Consider the following 20,815-nt stretch of genomic DNA (forward strand, 5'->3'; position numbering starts at 1 on the left):
TCAGAAAGAGCATTCATGACACCTGCATATGCATAACACATATATAAAAGTACATAAAGAAAGAAGAGAAGAAATGCTACCTTTTATCAAGTAGGTATGCCCAATGCACATAAATAAAATTAAGCTGGTGCATAGGCCCAAAGTACAGATGCTAGATTTGTGAGACTGTTCCTCTTAATATGCAACAAGGTGCTAATTATCATTTGGCCAATTTGGAAGGTGCAGTGTTGTAGAAGTTAGCGCTGTTGCCTCACAGCAAGAGGTTCTCTGGTTCACTTCTTGACTGGTGTGCCTTCTGAGTGGAGTCTGCATGTCCTCCCTGTGTTTGTGTGGGTTCCCTCTGGGTGCTGTGGTTTCCTCCCACGTTACAAAGACATGTGCATCTGGAATGTTTCTCCCTGGGCCAATGCTGAAAATTGTCTCATTCCAAGTTGGACTTTCCCTGTAAACAAATGTTAAATAAATAAATCTGCTGAACTTATTATGCACATCTTCCTAGGACTGCTTTTGTTTTACAATGCTGACTTATTTATTCTGTTTGGTACCTATTGATGTTTGGATTGCTGAAACTTTTGAATGTTTCTGAGTAGGTTGTTGATGGCTTCTGTTTGATGAGGGGTATGCTGTTTTGACTATAAGATATATAAACCTACCTTATACTCCCACAATACTGAATAACAAATCTCAGTATAAAATACATAATCAGCCAGTCCGATGACAGATTATCAAATGTACGTATGTATTTATATATACATACATAGCCATGTATGTATACCTAAATGGATAAATAAAAAACACATTTAAAGGGTTATATATTTTCAGTAAAATATAGTTCATGTAATTAGTTTTGCTTTATTTCTGAAATGAAAATTTCAATCGGTTTCTTCAAAAGTAAGATCTGGTAAATCCTAATGCAATCTTCTGTGACTTTAAATGATAATATAATTTGATGTGGTGTCTAAAATTGTTTTTGTGTAAATAACTACAACATTTCTTATTACAAAGCATCACACAGAATGTGTGTGTATGTCTGTATGTGTGCACACGTGTGTATGCACATATCTATGTATGTATACAGAGAGAAGTGGGAGAAGTTATAGATAGCTTGGCAGGTTTATTTTTCACTTGAAATATTAATTACCTTTAATCCACTTTCCAAATTCTTCCATGTCTCCATCGACATATGCAACTCCTTTATTCAAAATATTAATCACCTTGCTGCAACAGCCTACTGGCTTCACAGATTCTTTCTTATCATTTTGTTTTTCTGTGTTGTGGAGATCCATGAGTGACTTCAGTTCCTACAGAAAATATCAAAAGAAGTTAATTCCATACCACTAAAGTACTATAGGGCTTGCTTTTAAACATTTTCTTATACTAAACTTTACCAAAGTGTATTTTCTTTACTTTTCTTATTTGCTATATTATCAGGCAATGCATGTTAGGAAAAGTTGAAATGGAAGTTTCAGTCCAAGGTTTACTTATATTCAATACTTTATCTTCTGCTTTTTTACCTAGTTTACAGTTTACAGAAAATAAACTTGAAACAGGAATGTGAGCAGTACAGAGAAGATGAGATTTCCACAAAACTTAAGTATTTGAAAGATACACACTAGAAGAGCGCAGTGCAGTGGGGATAAGATATGGAGCGACCACTCCGGAGGGAAATGAACAGGGAGATTATGAAAAGAAAGAAAGAAAGAAAGAAAGAAGAAAAGGTATGTATCACAGAGAATATCTCTTCTATAGAACTGTCTTCCACTCCACATAAAGCAAACTATTTCTCGTACTCTGTTCCAACATGATTTGGAGGACTAGATCAGACCCCACAAATTCAAGCCTGGTTTAGCATCCATGCCTTCATGGATAGAGACCATAAGTAAATGTCATAGCATATCCCAGTCATTCACTCGCCTGTGTTATTTATATAGAAAATATAAGGACTGCAGACTACCATGGGAATGCAAGGACAGGATTCTTAAGATCCTCACGGATCAATAGCCTAGTAAGCACTTGTGAAACCTGTGACACAAGAGAATGGGATCTGGGTAGCATTTAGAAAGATAATACGAGGTAGGTTTAAGGAAATATTGTTTCACTGACAGGGAATTATGTCCTTAGGACATACCGCCAGAGGCTGTGATACATTAGAAATCTGCAGGAGGTTTTATGGATGTCTGGGATAGATGGTGATTAGATTAATGCTGGTTATGAGAGGAACATTCCCTTAGGTTAATCAGAAACATGTCAGCAAGCTCAATAGGCCATACATATATTCATATGCATGTTGTTAAACCCATGCAATATGCATTTTTAGGATCATAGTCAACTCCCCTAGCTAACCAAATGAGAACTGAATGCACTTAAATTAAATTTTCAGCATATCAGTTATTGGGATAGTATTTTCAAAACATTTATAGGTTTCAAATGGTTTGATGCCCTTAATGCATAAGGAAAAAGGAATACCACAAAGTAAAAGTGTATAAACTGCTATATCACTAATCTTGGTGATAGGGACTAATCATGTTCATGATGTATATAAAAGGTAGTCATATAAAGTTAAATAGCTGGCTGAGATGTGTTTGAAAAATATCAAAGACAAAAGGATCTGTTCTAAACAGTCAAAAATAAAGCCATTTTGTTGAAACACATATTTAATGAAAATGCACACATTAATCAAATCTCGGAGTTACCTACAACATTCACAATGGATAGAAACCCCATTCCTGCTATGTGCCACAGAATATCACACATACTCCTTATCAGTAACTCTAACTGTATACATTCTCCAGCCTTAAACCTAATCTGACTACTAAACTCAGCCCTAACCCTATCCCAAACCCTAAAACTCTAACATTAATCTAAGCTTAAAACCTAACCTTAAAGTTAAGCTTAACTCTAAACTTAAACTAGATCTAACCCTAAAACTAACTGCTCACTTAATCTCAAATCCAACTCTAAATCTAATCCTTACCCTAAAATTAATCTTAACCGTAACAATATCTAACCCAAATCTGAAATATAGTTCTGATGTCACGGACTTACTACATGTATGTACTATAGCAACTGCATTCAGTCAAATAGCATTTTATTCTTCGGAACACTTACATAGATAAAACAAGAAGTAAAAAAAAAAAATCACATAGAAACATAGGTTCATAGGTTTATATGTAGGTACTAGGCTATCGGCCCAAGGGCCTATGTAAGCCTAGCCAACAAGGTTCCCTGGCGTACGCCACCCAAGAAAGTTATTTTCCTGTGCCACTGTCGAGCATAGGCATAGAAGTGATCCCGGGGTGTATTTCCTATTTGATTTTTCTTGAAGAGTGCTAATGAAGAACTTTGCTTGACATAGATGGGTAGCCTGTTCCAGAGTATGGGAAGTCTCTGGGATAGGAATCTATCCCTCCAGCATGCCCTGTTTATTGTGGTGACAAGGTTTAGGTCCCTAGAGTGTGTAGCTTGGAGGGATTGGGATTTCTTTAGGTGTAGCATGTCCAACAGCTCTGGGTTTGACATAGCTTTATATGATAGGCAGAGATCACCCCTGAGTAGGCGATATGCTACGGAGTAAAGCTGGAGTTTTTTGAGGCGGTCAGTGTAGGGCATTTGTTTGAGTCCAGCAATCCTCTTTGTGAAGTACTTCTGTGGCCTTTCCAGCTGCTGCAGATGTCTTGTGAGGTACATTCCAAAAGGGGTGTTGTACTCTATAGTGCATCTAATGAGTGTCGAGTAGAGGGGAACGATGACCTCTTTTTTCCTGGATGAGAACCCTTTTATGATGAGGTGTGCCACGTAGAAGGACTTCCTGACTACTGTGGTGATGTGACAATGTATAAATGTATGTGACGATGTATCAAAGGAGAGACTACTGTCCACCTGGGTCCCAAGGTCTCTTATCACACATTCAGTGTTAAGTAGATCGCTGCCTATGTGGTAGTTCATGGGTACAGACTTTTTACCAAAGGGGATGACACTGCACCTTTTGGCATTGAGCTTGAGGCCATGGCTCTGACACCAGGCATCTGTCTCATTGAGGCAACTTCTGTAGGATGTTCACATCATTTGGGGACTTGACTATGGCTCCTAGTTTGCAGTCATCTGCGAACTTCATTAGCCAGAGGCCTTCTGTGTTAGCCTGTACTTCAGAAAAGTAGATACCAAACAGGAGCGGTCCCAGGACGGAACCCTGTGGTACTCCACTTGTCACTGGTTTGAGGTCAGATTTGGAGTCTGCAACTTTTACAGTGTGGGTTCTGTCAGTGAGCCAGTTGGCAACCCATCTTGTGACGTAGGGATTTATGCCTAGTTTATTGAGTTTAGCTATAATTCCAGAATGGGGGATGGTGTTGAAAGCCTTGGCGAGGTCAAGATAGGCTGTGTGAACCACCTTACCCTCATCTACGGCTTTGGTGACTGCCTCAAAGAAGTCGATCAGGTTCAGGAGGCATGATCTGTCTTTCACAAACCCGAACTGGGTGGGCTCCAGAGTTCAGAGGTTACCAATGTCTTTGTTTATGAGTTCCATGATGATACGTTCCATGGCTTTGCAGACCAGGCTCGCCAGGCTAATAGGTCTATAGTTCCCGGGATCAGTGGTGGCTCCCCCTTTGTGGAGTGGGATAACTGTTGCTGTGCACCATTCAATAGGCACAAAGCCTGATGCGAGGCTATTATTAAGCATGGTGCTTAAGTGGGGAGCCAGTTCATTCTGAAGTTTGTGTAAAACGCAGCCTGGGATGTTGTCCGGTCCCATGGATGCTGTATTTTTGGCTTTAGAAAGTGCAGCTTTCACCTGCGTAGTTGTGATTACAGGGACTCTGCATTCTTACTGTATAGATATGGGCCCTTTAGGGGGTGAGGGGGGGGTAAAGTTAGCCACTTAACCTATCTGCCAGGATGTTGGCAATATCAGTTGGTTCTGTAATTTTCATGCCTTTGTGCTGTAACTCAGAGCAGATCTGGGTGTTGCCATTGAGATTCTTGACATAGCTATAGAGTGCTTTGTGGTTGTCCTTGGAATTAGTGGCGATTTTATTTTTGTAGCTAGCTATGGAGGATCTTATAAGGGATCTCAGCTTCTTACTGAGGCTGACCAGGGAGCTCCTCCACTCATGGGATTTTACTCTCTTTTGCAACAGTTTCTTCCTTCTGTTGTACAGTTTGTTTATGGCAGGGGACCACCAGATTGGCTTCCTTTTTTTGGAGGATAGCGTCTTGGTTCTGTTTGGGATAGCACGATCCATGCACTCATGTAGGTGCTTATAGAGTGCATTTATGTAGGATTCAGCAGTTGTAACTGTATTGTCCATCTGCATGGGTGTCATGAAGTTCACTACTTCTGTCTTAAGAAGCATGAAGTTGGCTTTGGAGAAATTTTTTACCATGGTTTCCTTAATGGGGAAATAAGACATAAGAAAATAAATAAATAAATAACAAAAAGCCAGAGACTTCAGTATGTAATACATTTAAAGGAAGTTCATGGGAAATCTACAACTTACCCCCTAAGGATATAAACGTGTTACATTCATATGACTTCTGAATGCCCCTGAATTTTTACAAGTATTTGTTTAAGCATGTAAACAAAACTCCACTAGCTGTAGACATGAAACTTTTCACCCTTTTGTGGGCTCATAAGTGCAGCATAAGTGAATAGCTTGTCTGTTATCTGAAAACACTTGGCTTTAAACAATGCCTCATGTCTGTAACAATAGGGTGACTGCAAAATTTCCCAGTGATAAACAAAACAGTAAAACGGTCACACAGAAAAATCTCATAGGCAAAAATATTAAAACAATCCTGGCAAGCCAGAGACTTCACTGTTTTATGCATATTATCTGAAGACAATTTAGCTTTAAACAAAGCCTTATGTGCATAACATTAGGATGAAAAGGATGAAACTGACATCAGTTGAGATAGCCCATACTTGCTTGGAAGATGAAAAAATATGGCTGCTTATAGGTCTGAGATATGCTAGGTAGAATAAAGAAAGCCATCCTGCCAGCTGTTGCCTGCAAACCTTGATTTTATGACAGTATAAAGGAGGTATATAAAGGATGCACAGTGCGAAAACAAAGAGATGAAAAGGAAACAAATGTTTAAGGTAGACACAGTCAGTCATTTAGTTTAAGGCTCTGTACTGAAATGTTGGCATTGAAAAAGCTAAATGCTGAAAACCTGAAATGAAAAAAAGACTAAAAGCCCAAAGAAGAGAGAATGTTGAAAATCGCTCTTCCACTTAAAACTTTGCAAGCCCCACCCCAAACCTATATATACCATTTCCGAGATTGCATACCTAGGAGAAAAGGGAATAGTCTGAGAAATGGTATCAAGGACTTAGAACATGTAAGTCCATTGTTTTGGCCATTTAGTCTCCATATCTTGGGACTTACTCTGTTATGTCCCATTTCAAAGATTTACCATTTCACCTGCAGCTGTTAACTGTAGGGTGGCAGATGTGAAATAGAATAGCTGAACACCTGAGGCTGGGATCCAGATAGGGGTACAGCAGTAGTCTAGTACAGAGAGGGAGAAGGGGGGGGGGGCAGTAAAATTTTGTAGATTATGAACTGAGAAATATGAACTCAGAAATAATTTACTTCAACGTAAAAGAAAATATATTTGTTTATATGGTACGAGTATTTGTTATAAGTAGAAGTTATGGCATCTGGCAGTTAATCCAGAGGTTTAAGTAAGTGGACTGTTAACAAGCTGCTTTCTGTAGTGAAGGGTTGATTTGCTCAGCCTTTATTTACCTACACTGTGTCTCTGGAAGTCCTTTATCCACCCAGTGATCCCAGGTTGCATCTCCAGAGGGACACCTTTGCTCTTGGGCTTACCTGATTAACAAATACATAAAATTAGAATAGCTAGTGTTCATCTTTTTGAGTTATCTAAATTAGGCAAAGTGAAAAGAATGTTGTTTGCTCATTCATTAAATGACTTAATATCCATCCACCTGCAAACCTTTTTCCCCATTTTTTTGCACATGAGATCAGGATGTCACTTCAACAGTTATAATCATCTAACAGACCACGTTGAAAGCTAATACCAGAAAGTAAAATTCTCAACACAGCAGGGAACAATAGTTTTACTGATCAAAGGCAGAGCAGGGTTTTCCAGTAGTGAAATACAGAAAAATAGGAGAATTATTGTTTTATGCATGAAGGAGCATGCAAGTCTTACACTCGCACAACCTCCGAAAATTAAAATAAAAACTCTGCACTTAATGCAGCTCAGAGAAAATAAACATATTTATTGCAGAAAAGTTCAAATAGGACCTAAATCTTCACATTATTATGAAAAAGTCAGGTTGTTGCTTCATTGCCCAGTTTTAAATAAATCAGTGAGAAACCTATTCTGACATCTTACTAGACATCTCATGGACAGAGACCACATTTAACTATCATACTACATGATGCATTACTGTATTCATTTTACTACATTTGACAAAGTAAGACTGGAGGTTTCAGTAACCTAGTTATTCAATCTAATTCTATCAAACTTGCTTGTCTAGGATGGTAAATAGTATCCTGTTTTGTGTTTGTGTTTTCACTAGCATATTTGTGAATTGTCTAGTTAATATGATGCACTTCTTTTCTCACTATATGTACAATTGGTGTGCATTAGAGAATGAAAAAAATGGCAGGCAGCATATTAGACTGTATTTGTAAGAAACTGCTACCACTGTTATATTTTAGGAAAACAAAGAATAGGAATACAATTTAGCTGTAGACATAATAAAAGATACATTTCCAGAATGCCATACTCTGTTATATCTGTCATTCGGTATGTTATACCAATAATAGCTATCATTCTCAGAAAATAAAGGCCTTTTTAAAATGTTCTGATGCTCCAAATGTTATCCTCAGCTTAGAATTCCTGCAGTCATCAATATTGCCCATCCATTCACTATGCAAACAAAAGACCAATTATAGACTCCATCTGTTGGATTTTTTTAAACACTACCCTATCCTGTCTTGCTCCTCACATACTAAATAATACAGTCGCAGGAGAACATATTTATATATGTTTGTAACCCTTCATTTATTCTTCTTCTTCACCTATGTCCATACAGTAAGCAACATTAACATCCCAAGGAGCTACAAAAATCAGTGTTTATAACCTCCCCCTGAAAAAAGTGAGTTGGCCTTCTCCTATTCATTTCATCTAGCTTCACTTACTGGCCTTCCAATGCACATTCTGCTACCCAAGCCCAGCCCCAGCTCTGTAGCAAAGGATGCTCATTTGATTACATGGTGTCAGAAAGTCTGAAAGAGAGACTACAAGAGAAGCTAGGTTTGAGAATTAAACCACAAATATAACATTAAACTAACAAGTGAGACTTAGAAAAAGATGGAACAACTCACTACTAACTGATATGATATACTGATTTCTCGGACAAATAAGAGATCGCTGTCATTGCCATTTTTTTACAATAAGCATTCTTGTAAGGAGACTTGGGGAGGCATTGTCAGGGCAACATTAGTGCAACTCAGTTAATCATGAAGACAGCAGAACTATCAGTGATAGGTATGCTGGAAGAAATGAGCAAGACTCCCCTTTCCATAAATATGCACTACAGTTGTACTTAGCAGAAGAAAATCTGCTGTTATACATGATATACAGATTTTAGAAGGACTTAGCAGATACCATTAAATGTACATTACAGATAGAGACTGTTGGCCAAGCCATGATAAAACCAGTACAAGCTATGCTGTGCATGTCAGTTCACAATGTGCATCAGACATCAGCACACAGCAACACACATGACAACGTGTTATGTGATCCAGCCATTATCATTTTCACAGGTGAGAAGGAACATAGACAATGCGAAGGGGGCATAACAGACAGATAGACACACAGACACAGTTTTTACATGCAGCATCTCATCATAGGAACTGATCATCCACAGTTTACTGCGGCCTTTATTAATAATGCTGATCTACACATTGTGTAAAGGAAGCATTGACTGGGCTATGCAGCAACTTGTTAACAGAGATTTTTGACTGCTGTTCCAACTAATACATGTTACTGTTTTCTGTCTGCAGATTTGTCTTGCAGTGTATTATTCTGACAAACCTGTGTAACCCATCATGGTATCCAATTTCACCAAGGTCCATTTACACCAGGACTGATATTCTGCATTGTGGCTACTGACAGAGGTCCATATACAAATGTAGGCACTCAGGAGCATATTTTATAACATTTAGTTCTCCTATAAACATTACATCAGTGACAGTACCCTTGGGTTCCCATTGCTTGTTACTAACAGTACTGCCACAATTCAACACTGAAATCAGAACATCTTAGACATAAAAAGAACTCCAAAGCCTGAATGGTGTGCAACTCTTTTGTCTGAAAATATGCACAAGTATATGCCACAGGATACTCCATCAGACAATGCACAGTGAAGTTTGGTACTAGCAGCAGAATGATTGATTTGTGACATCATCCAACTCCACCTAAAACACACATGAATGCTCATGCTCAGCCATTAATAATGAATGATTGTTCTCAGACTAATAACATATTTCTGACAAATGTCCTGCAGTACCTGAAACAATGTCAGGGATGTTGCTCAGGACATACAAATGCCATTTAATATACTCCCCAAAAAATGCAGTGTATTGTTCAAAGCCTGGTATCTTTTTCCTACTTTATTCATCTCTGACTGCAATGGTAGGATTTTAATATGTAATATTTTCCATTATGATACTGTTTGCTTTAAAAAATAGGAAAATCTGGGCACAGCTTTACAATGTGGCTGAATGACTAATTACATTTTCCTGGATTTGCCTGTCTATTAAAGAAAACAGCACATTTTACTTTGAAAGTAGGCAATTACACTAAAAATACTGCCTGCAATATATTTATTTCACTCATGTTTCATAAACACTCCAATAACATTAAAGAGAAATCAAATACAATTCTTAAAAGTACATTAAAAGATAAAGACATTACAGGTGTATTAACAAATCTACTGTAATCCTACCTTGGAATACAAACCATCAGTAATTACGTTTAAGATTATATGAGGATTGCAGAAGGACTGATCCTTATAATGAGTATGAAGTCTTTTATTTTAAAGGTTAATGTTTATTATGAAAATTATAAGAGCAAGTAATGCAAGACTTACCCCAGGATTCACGAATCCGCCGTGTAAGACTAAATAAGTCTTACTCAGAAACTGCAGTTGAACGGTATGACATCAGCGTGCCATGCATATTCATGAGGGCACGCTGACTCCACTCCAAGTGTAACACGGACCATGCAGGAAGGCAGGGGGCGTGTCTGACTGCCGAGCAGTCCAAAGGTCCACGCCCCTGCAAATGTCTGAATTGTGAAATGTCAACACACATGAGCGAGTCCGCTCAAATGTCTACATACCCAACACTACACTCCCTCACATTGTAAACCCCCAGTACAGTTATAAAATGTAAAACTTTTAATTTTTTTTATAATTCCCGATATAGCTGCCCGTATTTGCGCGTGTTTGCGCGGGTGTGCCCCCTGCTTAGCTGCAGTTAGCAATTTTGACATTGAAGAGCATAATAAGAAATGTTTATGCAAATTATGCCAAATAGCAATAGCGTAGTGGTAGAGCCTTCCCACAAAGAGGAGGCATTCACGGTTCGAGTCCCACCACTCCCCTTTCTATTTTATGTTTTAAATTAGTATATGAAATAATTCCTGACATATATGAATAAAATTTTTTGTAAAAAGCATTGAAATGGCCTATGTATCAGTGAACAAAATGTATATATATAAATATAAGAAGGATCTTGACATATAATTGCCCATAGCTAAGCAGCGCTTTACCCAGTGCAATATAGTTGCCCGTAGTTAAGCAGCGCTTTACCCAGTGCAATATAGTTGCCCGTAGTTAAGCAGCACTTTACCCAGCGCAATATAGTTGCCCGTAGTTAAGCAGTGCTTTATCCAGCACAATATAGTTGCCCATAGCTAAGCAGTGCTTTACCTAGCGCAATAGGTTTGTGCGGAGGTGCGCACCTCGCTAACCAGCAAAGTTGCCTAAACACAGCCACACCTCTTAGCCTGTCTGGACAGTAGTAAAATAAAAAGCAATGACAAGGTTTGAACCCAGGACACTGTGCACCATAATCAAAGTACTGAACCACTAAGCCATGACAACTTAGGATAAACAGCCACTGTTAACATACATATACTTATAAATGGTAGATTAGCCATTGCTAAGCAGGTCTGCAGTCAGCCGAAAATTTTCAAAAATGGCCAGTCAGAAAAAAGTGTGGGAAATGTGGCATATTTAAGCTCCATAGGTGGGAATACTTGCCATAACTGATTGTAGCTCCCATCTGCAGTTAGAATGGCTGGTGCTGGAGAGGGTACTTACTTTCGAGCGCAATGCTGGGGCATCAAGGAGTCAAAATACATGGTTTGGCTCCTTGTCCACAGTCATGAGTCAAGACTCCTACTAGGCCAGTTCCAAGGGACGAAGTACAAAGCAGAGGCTTGGAACCGGTTAGCTCATGATCTCACCAGTGCCACAGGCGTCCCTCAGACTGGTGAGCAGGTCCGTCACCACCATGCAGACCTGAAGAGATGGAAGCAAGACCTACTGAACCAATGGATACAGGAGGCCCATGACATGCAAGATGCCCCACTACTGAGTAGGTAGCCATGGAATGCAGTATGTAAGACATGCTAATTTAGTCTATATAATGGATAGGTATGTCTCAATATCCCTTCATTTACTTCACAGCTGCAGGTGTCCGTGCTGCGAATCAGCAAGCCTATGCAAATAGGCTGCTAAGGCTGCACCACCAGGCAGGTTAGTAATTATTCTGCATGTATTGTTATATAAAATAGGTGAGAGAGCCTGAAAAAAGTGTTGTAGCCCAATAATACAGCCATAAAATGCCCTGAATAATTCCTCTGCATGTACTGTTATATAAAATAAGTCAGAGAGCCAGAAAAATAGTGTAGTAACCCATTAATAAAGGTAAAATAAGTCTGGAATAATATCTCTGCATGTACTGTCATATAAAATAAGTGAGCGAGCCTGAAAAAGAGTGTTGTAACCTATTAATAAAGGTATAATATGTCTTGAATATGTCTTCCGTATGCACTGTAATATCAAATAAAGGAGAGAGCCTGTAGAAAAGTGTGTAATGTAATTAATAAAGGTATAATACTTGGAGTGTGTCTGTGTCACTTACTTTGAAATGTTGTTGTACCCTTGCATTATATAAATAGTACTGTTGTATTAAGTGCTGTCAACCCACAGTTGGACAGTCTCATATAAAGTGGATGAAGGAAGTACCAGTAGCTGTGAAGCATATATACAGTCCTTAACAGTTGGTTAATGGCTGGCATGCATAGGTAAATCTGGCACACAAGTAGCTTGTTAATGTGTTCCCCAGAAATGTGAGTGTGCTACATGAAATGTAGGGTTCTGGAGAAATTTAACTGAAAATGTCACGTGAACACATCCAGATATGTAGATATATAAATATAAATAACATATATAACTATGTAGCAGTAACATCTGCATCTTGGACAGTTAGTATGTCAGATATAGGTCAGGTATATAATGAACTAGCCAAACCCATTACACAACCTAATGCATGTTGCCTAGTGTAATAATACATGTAGGGGATATACACCTGCAGTCAATAGGAATGTAGTGTAGACTAAAAGTAATTATAAATGTTAATGGAGGTTTATTTTTACACCCTAATGTATGTGAATAAACAATGCAATTCCACACCTCAATGGGTATGTCTAATCTCAAAACATTTGTTGGGACATATGTCCTATTGTTCTATAAATATCTGCATTTACTTTGATGCATGTGCCCTGTTCAAACACCACAATCATGGTGGCCTGTTGCCACCAGTCATCCCTGCATGCTGTTGTAATGTCCACTGTCATTCAATATATGCATGTGTTATGCTTGCTCTTCAACTGTTGGAACCCTGGTGTGTTGGGTTAATGGGAATATTACTGCATGCTGTTACAACTAATTTGGAACGCTGTTGTCTATGTTGTAATTAAACACACCTAATCACAGAACGTATGAGAAGACCGGTCCCAGCGGACCCACCTGTCCCTCCTCAGCTGGAGATTGCACCTGGCACCAGCAGGTCCGGTGCCCAGCCCGGGCTCCCCTCCTGCATTGGTCCTGTGCCACCTTTGGGTGGAAGCGCTGTAGGGGATGTGGCTTGTCCCCCCCCGTGCAAGCGTGGGCGGAGAAGGGCCACCTGTCACCCTCCGAAGGGTCCGGGCTGTGGTGCATAGGGAGATCCAGCGTTCAGTCGCTGATCCCCTACGCCAGCTCGAGGCGAGAGTGGCATTACTCACCGGTGAGCCTGCCCCTCCTACGCAGCCCCCAGCACAGCCACCCTCGGGGCTTTAAAGGTGCAGTGGTGACTGCCCATGGGTGGGGATCTCAGTTCCACTGTTACCATCTGTGGGCTCATGGGCTTGCGATTTCCAAACATCCATCCCCATCAATTGTGTTCACCCACCCCATGTGTCATACTCTGCCCCTGTATGCATCTTGTTTGTCTTGTCTGTTTACCCCCCAACCTACCTCCCCAAATATACCTACTTCCTCTACCTTACATTCCACTCTCACCTGAAAAAAAAAAAAGTCATTCTGTTCCCACAAAAAAATTACGCCCCATACATAGCTGCCCATTTTGCACACATGTCCGCCGGACATGTAAACTGATAATTATAATTGGCAGTACAACATACTTTGTTGTCCTCACCCCTCTCTCAGGGGTGGAAGGTTTCAAATTTCACTCCAAATTTATTGCATATGCACAGCTGTTGCTGGTAAAAAAATGGGCAGCTATAGACCTTCCCTACACCCGTCCTGCACATCCTGAGCTGGTTTCCCTACTGTCTTTCCCTCTTTGTGCCCCTTTTTCACCACTTTCCTATCTCCCCATTTTCTTTTCTTTCAAAGAAATTAGCACGGGGGTTAGCGGGAGTAAGCACTTTTAAGCAGTAGTTAGTAGGTTTGAGCGAGGGTGCGCATGTGTGCACTTAGCTAAGTATTGCTAAGCATCGCACAAACCCACGCAAACCCACTTACAACTGCTTAAAAGTGCCTTAGTCACTCTGTATGTCAGGGCCCTTGTTCTGCTCAGCAGCAAAATAAAACACCTCTGTCAGTCTCGAACCCCAGACCTTGGACACACTAAACTGCATGAAGTACCACTAAGCCACAACAGATATACAATAGCTTGGTGCTGAAATAAATATATCATGCAATACATTGAGTGAATGTAAAGGAAAAATAGGAAGGCCATAACACATAGCTTGTTCTGTGGATCTTTACCAGCAATTGTTGTGGAATTGCATTACATGACTGTGATAAGAGAAGCAGCCATTCTAGCAGCAAATAATGTTATAGAGGCACTTTACAACCCCCGCACAGTATCATAGCAGGACAAACACTGGCATATCTGATTAGGGCAGAGGCCATACTTCCTAAGGCATATCTGATTAGGGCAGAGGCCATACTTCCTAACTGTGACTACTTTTCAGGGATGTCCCTGATTGTGAAACATAGTTTAGCTGTGTCCCTCTGAATCCCTCTGAAAAGTACTGATGTTAGAAAGGTGGACAGACCATCTGCCTTGATAAACTAATAGGTACACACCAATCCTTTAAGTCCAGTAAGATAACATTCACACAATAATACATAATGCTCTCTGTATGTCTGCACCCCCCCCCCCAAATCTTAAATATACGTGTGTGTTTGGGGTCTACCAAGGATGTAGGTAGGCATACTCAGTACTGGAATTGTCCAGTTTTCCTGAGAATCCTGTACTAATGTCAACAATAAAAAACACAAACTTTGCAGAAGTGAGTACGTTAATATGCACAGTATAACAGTTCACAAACAGTTCATGTGCCAAAAGAATACTTCTCAATAACTACTTTTGTATGGCAGTTAATTATATAAGTAGAAAATACTCACATATATCTTGTGTAAGCATTTGTAGGGGTGAGTTAAACTCTACACTGATAGCTCTGTACTGGAAGTGGCAACAGTCAGGTCTGAGTACAACATGTACATCACTGTCTACACCTCTAGCTTCAGATATAAGAAGTATACCAACCTTCTGACTTACACAACAGTGTCCACAGCAAACAAGCATGGGCCCCACTCTGGAAATCTGAAAGGGCTATGCCTACATAATTTAGCAATTTATAGCATTGGGTTGCTATGACAGTGAGTACTGCAATTACCACACAGCAGGCTGTATGCATTTACCAAATGCTGGGCACCAGTTGGTGCAGAGGGCATCACATGCACATGTGCAGATACCTATAAAAGCAGACTGTACTTGCTATCCCCACATGCAATCATTACATTGCACGTGTTATAGCATCTGTAAACCTGGAGAGGAGTAAAAAAAAAATATTACTTAATAAAACAAAAATTTAATTAAGTAAAACAAATTTACTGAATTACTAACCAAAAATATTAATTAAGTAAAAAAAACAAATTAATTAATAACCAAAAAAATTAAGTAAAAGCAAACTTTACTTAATTAATACCAAAAAAAAATGTCAAAACATACACAGACGGACCTGAAAGTGACAAACAGGTATGTAACAGATATGTGGTTACCGGCAAGTAGTAGATGTTTATGAAGAGTACTGTACATACTTTGAAGCATGCATATGTGGCAGCAGTAGGTATGTATGCAGTGATGCCATGCATAACTACTGCCACGGACAAATTAGTGTGTAGCTGTGTGCAGTGGGACATAACTGTGACATATGTAGCTCAGCATTAAATGTCAAACATCTGATCATGTTATCTATGTTCTGTACAGCACTGTGTATAATGGCTGTTTGGGGGAGTAGTGCAAACAGCTATATAAGCCTGGATGTGACAGAGTAACACATGCATGATAGTCATATAATGTGTAGCTTAGCATTGGCAACTGCTGTACCAGGCTAGAATAGTAATGTAGCATTAGCAGCTATAAATACTCCCTGTAATATTACTGTTATGCACACATGTGACAACTGTTCATGTTGTAGCAAGGCCCAACAGGTCATCCGTGAGGTCTACTGACTTACAACAGTGTGGACCTTGTGTGTGTATGGCACACACATATGGAGAGATATTTATGTGTCAGATATATTAGCATCTTAACATGTGCATAGAGCAAGGGACATACTGCAACTGTTTGTGAAGGGTGGACATATATATGTTGGTGAAGGTTGTTATGTGCATATTTTTATGCAGGTTGTAGTGTGTGGCAAACAAGACAGCATACAGTGCTGGTATATGACATGTGGTGTTTAAACGCTGTGGGTATGATTTGTTAGGTTTTTAGTCTTCCAGACAGAGAGTCCTGCTAAAGATAGATGGGCTGAGAATACCTTCAATGCATTCTGCACAAGACTGTGCAATATTATTACATAACTGTATCCCTCTCAACCTTTGCATAATTGATATTCCCACCATGAATGGTGGAGTGTATATATGTCTATATGTAAATCTATATGTACACCATTTGATGTTTATATGTACACTCAAGCTCAATGTTGTAAATGTATTGCCATCCCTTTTGTTAAAAACCCTGTACCCATGAACTACCACACAGGTGGTAGTCTACTCAACACCAAAAGTCTGATAAGAGACCACAGGACACAGGTGGACAGTAGTGTCCCTTTTGATAATCACAGTGCCACACTAGTCATGTAAACTGTGTATGGTCCACATGTCATCAGAAAAGGTGTCTCATCCATGGAAAAAGAGGTCAGTGTTCCACTCTACTCATCAGTCATAAAACCCATCATAGAGTACAATGGCCCTTTTGGTATGTACCTCAGAAGACATCTACAGCAACTGTAGATGCCAGGCACATACCTCACAAAGAGTATTACCAGACTCAAACAGATGCCCTATGCAGACTGTCTTACAAAACCACAGCTACACTGTGTTGCATACCGCCTACCCAGAGGCAACCTCTGCCTAACATACAAAGCTATGCCACACCCACAGGTGTTGGACATGCTCCATGTACACAGATCAAAATCCCTACAAGCTACACATTGTACTGATCTAAACCTAGTAACGTTAAAAAGCAGAACATGCTGGGGTGGTACATTCTCATCTCAGACACATACCATACTCTGGAACTAACTACCTATCAATAGCAAAGTAGGTCCTCATTAGCAGTAGTCATGAATAATCATGATGAATGGATGTGAGATAGGAAATACAAACTGGGAATCACCTCTGTGGCTCTGCATGACAGGAGCACATGAACTTAAATTACATGGGTGTTGAAGGGCAGGGTACCGTATGGCTAGGCTTCTATAGGCCCTATGGCTAATAGGCCATTAGCTACCTAGGACCCGATGCACACACGCATGTACTTGCTGCATTAATTACTATGTGAGGTTGACTGAGTGTGATGGCGAATGTGTAGGTGAATATGTCAACGTTGTGTATATGTGTGATAGCCTAGTGGGAAACTGTTTATATCATGGTATGTAGTGTTCTAGCTCTGATCCCCACAAAAGATATGTATGCTATTGCTAGGCAGGAAAAGCAGTATGGCATACGGTGTGACGTAGTCTCATGGTGTTGATTGGAGTGTGCCATTGTAGGCTAAAGCAGTACATGTATACTTATTGATTGTTAACACTAGTGAATACAAATCCCGTATGAACTGTAGTACTACCTGAAGCTGTAGGCCTACACAGCACAGTATGGTGTATATCCACATTTCTTGGAAACACTGTTTTGTTTGTTACCCGTAGTCCTCACACATTACATACCTCAGGCATAAGGTTTTGTAAGTGCTGACACACAGTACTGTATGGTACACAGGTAAAGCTCAACTGGGTTGCCATACCTCTGTGTCTTGTAGGTATGTCTGATGTGTGTGTGGGTATGCCTGTAACATGGCCTTGGTCGTATGTGTGTTACAGGATATAAGTGCATATCTAGCAACATGTATAGCGTAGTACAGCAGTATGCCACCTATATTGATTAATATGCACATATGTTACTTAGGGGTTTGCTATCAACAAGTTGTGTGGTGTACTGGTAGTACTGTAACTGTACTTTACAATCATTTCAATGGATGACATATTTCTGTATGCATTAGCTTCATATATACCTCCTGTGGCTAGGTGGTGCATTGTGTCACATACAGTGTGCATGTACTGTTGTATAGTCTTACATACTGGTTTCACTTTGTTGCTGTGCAGAACATGGTTTAATATATAGAACGTGCCAGGCACTGTCAGGCAGTTGTGGGCTGAGCACTGATATGTGGTATTAAAAGTGTGTATCTACTGACAGCCAATAGGTTGCTATATATGGCATTTCATTGATATCTGTACTTTAGAATGTTAAGTGTGCCACATGACTTGCTCACAATTATTGTTTTATTGTCTTCCAGGGACATGTCTCACTATCGCAACCCTGCGTATTCCCCTGAAGAGGAGGAAATCATAATATCCACCCTAGTACAACATCACACCCTGCTGTTCTCCAGAACCAGCCAGGACCAGCATGAGCACACTGCACTGTGGCAAGATGCTGTCCGTCGGATTAATGACGTACGCATGCATAACCGGACATATGAGCAGGTACGCCATCACTGCAGTGATTTAATTAGACATGTCCGGCAGCATGCCACCGATATCCGCAGACAACAGCTTGCCACAGGTGGTGGTGCAGCATTACAGTTGACCCTCACCAGAGTGGAAGAGCTGCTCCTCAGCATGGTGGCTCCTGGCCAACCACTATAACAGACATGTGTCATCATGGAGGCCGGTGTCACCCAGCAAGTTGACTCGGAGCGTGCAGGTAACATGGCATATGTGCAGACTACTGTTAGCTCAATTGTTAGAACATGCATATGTCAGATATGTACTGTGAATTTAGAAGATGTGGAGCCTGGTGTTGTGCAATACTGATAATCTGGAACATAATCTGTATGCCGGTGACTGTCAACCATTGTACTAATGTAAAATTGCAAACTCACAGCAGCAATACCATAGTTGTTGACACTGACAAACTATCTCATATCCTTGTAGGTCCCTCTGGTGTGACAGCAAGACAGCAGACCCATGCTGGTGAGTGTTCTACATTTAATATAGCAAATAACATGTGCATGTCATAGGTGAGTTGTAGGCCATATACACATGTAAAACACCTACACATAATGCATGCTCTGCATGTTTTCTGTGGGACTATGCACTTCCCAGTAACATGAGTAGCTGCCTCAAACACATGCAATACACAGAGCATCCCAAACAATTGTGGTACACTGTAGTGGACATTGTATAGGCAGAGTCAATACACATGCACACAACATATACCACTTTGTCATACGCAGTACGTGTTAATATGATACACATGGCATATTTAGACACCTGCTGTAAGGTCAGACTCTAGTATCCCAAGTGTCATCCACACAGCACACATACTATAACTGAGGGGTAGAGGCCTATTACGGGGCAGTGCGACACTCTTCAACACACAAAACATTCATGTTAGGCAATGCTCTCTATTGAACACCTTACATACTCATGTAACAACTGCCTGTGAAATGGTTAATGTAGCCACAGTGCTGCAGTTTAGGTACGGCAAGATAGTTGCCAGTGTGGCACACATTAGTGGCCTTAAGTGACCACATGTTGCTGCCTGATGATGGCTCATGGTACTACACTACATCCAGTTACAGTAACTACAGTACTACACATAGCATTCATTGCTATACACCTGACAGTTGTGTGCATCCAGCCATGGTATGTATACCTGTGAGCGATGGTGCACAGGACATTGAAAAGCATTTAATACTTGCACAGCAATGTTGTGTCCATGTACACATCGTGTTCCAGGGTGAGGCCAATCATTGAACAAAACACATGCATCAAAGACATGTATACTGTTATTAACAAGGACTCTCTACACTTGCACTGCATGCTGTTGAGCAACACCCATCCTGCATGCTAACACGTGTGATAGGACACTTTGGCTTGTGATACTCTACTCCACCATCAACCACTAATGAGTATGTTCTGGATTGCTGTTGGTGTGTGTGTGTGTGTGTGTGTGTGTGTGTGTGTGTGTGTGTGTCTACTTTAGTGAGTAGTGTATTTGTGTTCATGTGTGCATGTGTTCATGTGTGCATGTGTGTATGTGTGCATGTGTGTATGTGTGCATGTGTTCATGTGTGCATGTGTTCATGTGTTCATGTGTGCATGTGTGCATGTGTTCATGTGTGCATGTGTGCTAACATCATGTACAGATTATAAAGTGTGTTTCCTGTCTTTCTCTCACAGGTGCTGAGGTTGTGTTGGTTGAATGCAGCAGGGAACCTGAAGTCACTGCCACAAACAGTGGAAATGATGATACATGTGTTGTGGCACAGGCAGGTTTGACAGGGTCTGTCATTGGGCCGCCAATCGACAGTACACAGCTTTCCACCCCATCTGTGTGCACATTCATACTGCCAATACATCCCTCATCACCAATGTCCTTAGCTGAGGGACAGCATACAGTAGACATTGACCAGGATAGTGTGGTATCTATGGCACATGCATCCCCTCACAGCAGCCATACCCAGATTCCTGGAATGGTACCACATAGGCAGATGTCCAGGGGTTCTCGTGGGAGCACTGCTGGTCATAATGCCCCTGGCAGACGTGCCCCCACAACCTCAGGTATGTTCTGAGCTGTAATGCAGGCACAGGCACGTATGGAATGGTACACCAGACAGGGACTAAGGGGGCAGAGGGCCCATAACACTGCTATCAATGACAGTATCCGTGA

At 40.5% G+C, this 20,815-nt stretch overlaps 1 protein-coding gene across 3 annotated transcripts in view; it reads right to left on the minus strand.

Moving 5' to 3' along the window:
* LOC122807165 (urea transporter 2-like) overlaps positions 1-20,815 on the minus strand; it is a 235,351-nt gene that overhangs the window by 70,372 nt on the left and 144,164 nt on the right. For all 3 annotated transcript variants that reach the window (XM_044078200.1, XM_044078209.1, XM_044078215.1), the window contains one exon: positions 1,142-1,301. In XM_044078200.1, coding sequence (XP_043934135.1) covers positions 1,142-1,301 — 160 coding nt within the window. The remainder of the gene's footprint in view (positions 1-1,141; positions 1,302-20,815) is intronic.

Source organism: Protopterus annectens, chromosome 1.part1 (assembly GCF_019279795.1).
Source record: "Protopterus annectens isolate FY-2018-M chromosome 1.part1, PAN1.0, whole genome shotgun sequence".
NCBI lineage: Eukaryota > Metazoa > Chordata > Ceratodontiformes > Protopteridae > Protopterus > Protopterus annectens.